The sequence below is a fragment of the Ornithodoros turicata genome, chromosome 2, assembly GCF_037126465.1.
Source record: "Ornithodoros turicata isolate Travis chromosome 2, ASM3712646v1, whole genome shotgun sequence".
Taxonomy (NCBI): domain Eukaryota; kingdom Metazoa; phylum Arthropoda; class Arachnida; order Ixodida; family Argasidae; genus Ornithodoros; species Ornithodoros turicata.
Genome location: NC_088202.1, coordinates 79,122,212 through 79,123,920, shown reverse-complemented (window position 1 = coordinate 79,123,920; position 1,709 = coordinate 79,122,212). Strand labels below are relative to the sequence as shown.

The following is a 1,709-nucleotide window of genomic DNA, read 5'->3' as shown; positions in this document are numbered from 1 at the left end:
ATGGTTCCATTAGGATTGACTCTGATAAATTTTTCGATCGGGGATGATGATTGATTATTTAAAAGAAAACCAGGAAGAAATTGAGCTTGTCTCCTGATTAGTTCTGCTACTCCCAAAACAAAACAACAAACAAGCAAACAACCCAAAACAAACAAAAGTACATTCCCTATCCCCAACAATTAGTGTGTTAGTACACTAGGTGCAAGTGAATAAATATCACCAGAGAAACAGATACACACTAATGCAAAGGTACACACTACAAATACACACTAATAGACACTACAGAGATACACACTGATACGAGGCACTCACACAACATCCTAAAATATGAGTTCCATGCCGCAGCTCACAAGGAAGTTCTCAAGTGCCGCAAAGGCAGTGTCTCGCTTTGTTGGGTCCCACAGTCCGAGCACTTTCACCACGTCCACCAGGCGGTCGAGGGTATACATCAACCTAGCCCTTTGTGGAGCATACTTGGTACAATGCAGGAGAATGTGCTCAGTGTCCTCCACTGTCGCACACACTGAACAGTCTGCAGAGTCAGCCCGCCCAATCTTGTGGAGGAACTGTTGACCGTACGGGACATTCAACCGAAAACGATGCAGCAGCGTCTCAATGGGCCTCCGTGTACCGGATGGGAACAGGTATTTCCCTACCGGATCGATCTTGAAGAGGAGAGATGATCGGCGATCAGCTTCCTGCGACTGTTCCTCCATACCTGCTCTTGAAATGGACTGAAGTAGCGATTTCACGTCTGCCTTGAAAAGTGGCACCACATAGTTTGTTGACAGAAGATGTGCTACGTCCGCTAATTTGTCTGCGGCCTCATTACCCGGTATGCCAATGTGCCCAGGAATCCACTGGATGAGGACGTCATGACCGGTGATGTACGATCTTGCATATTCTTTCAGTATGTCGTGAACAACTGGATTAATACGGCCGCCAGTCAAGAACGAGTGTATAGCTTGAAGTCCAGCCGTGGAGTCACAGTAGATAACCCACTGAGCCGGTATCTCCCTTGTGCATATATAATCTATTCCCATTTTAATCGCAACTAACTCAGCCATGGTCGACGACGTGCGATGCGATAGTCTCGCGATCCCTTCCCTACTATGCTCTGGCACCACAAATGCATATGCAGATCCTGAGGTCGTCGTCGAGCCGTCAGTAAAAATCGCCGTCCTGTTCTTGGGATTGTCCATTGCGGCAAGGCAGTACTGTCGGATTGCCAAGGTTGGGTGATGTGCTTTTTTCTGCAAACCTGGTACGGACGTGCAAACTACCGGGGGTATAAATGTCCATGGAGGATGCAGCGCCGTTTCCTGTCTTCGCGCCTTAGGAATTGTTCGGTGGTGTTGAGCGATGGCATTTGAAAAATTCGATTTTCGGTGGACTAATTGCCGTGCAAGCGGGTGTTTGTAGTGTGACGTGCTTAGCCGCGCATAATGACGCACTGATTCCAGTGTCCGCAGCACAGCGAGCGAAAGTTCTCGGGTTTCTATTGTGGTTAGAATATTAGAAGTGGCGCACGGTACTCCAAGACATATCTTCAGGCCCTTGGCTAGTGCACTCTGCAGTGTTCACTCTGAGGTGTCAGATATACCATGTAACACCGGAAGGTGGAATGCAATCATCCGCCAAATGAGAGCTCTGTGTATGGCCAATAGGGACCTGGTCGACAGTCCCCAGTGAGAACCTGCGGTATGGCG

The 1,709-nt window shown here is 48.4% G+C and overlaps 1 protein-coding gene across 1 annotated transcript; it reads right to left on the bottom strand.

Moving 5' to 3' along the window:
- Window positions 1-320: 320 nt before the first annotated feature.
- On the bottom strand, window positions 321-1,202 carry LOC135384819 (uncharacterized). Its single transcript, XM_064614004.1, has one exon. It carries the CDS (start codon window positions 1,200-1,202, stop codon window positions 321-323), a length of 882 nt encoding a protein of 293 aa, XP_064470074.1.
- Between the last annotated feature and the right edge of the window lie 507 nt (window positions 1,203-1,709).

Bases quoted from the DNA above. Each gene is read 5' to 3' on its own strand.
- LOC135384819 (XM_064614004.1), bottom strand. From the start codon at position 1,202: ATGGACAATCCCAAGAACAGGACGGCGATTTTTACTGACGGCTCGACG.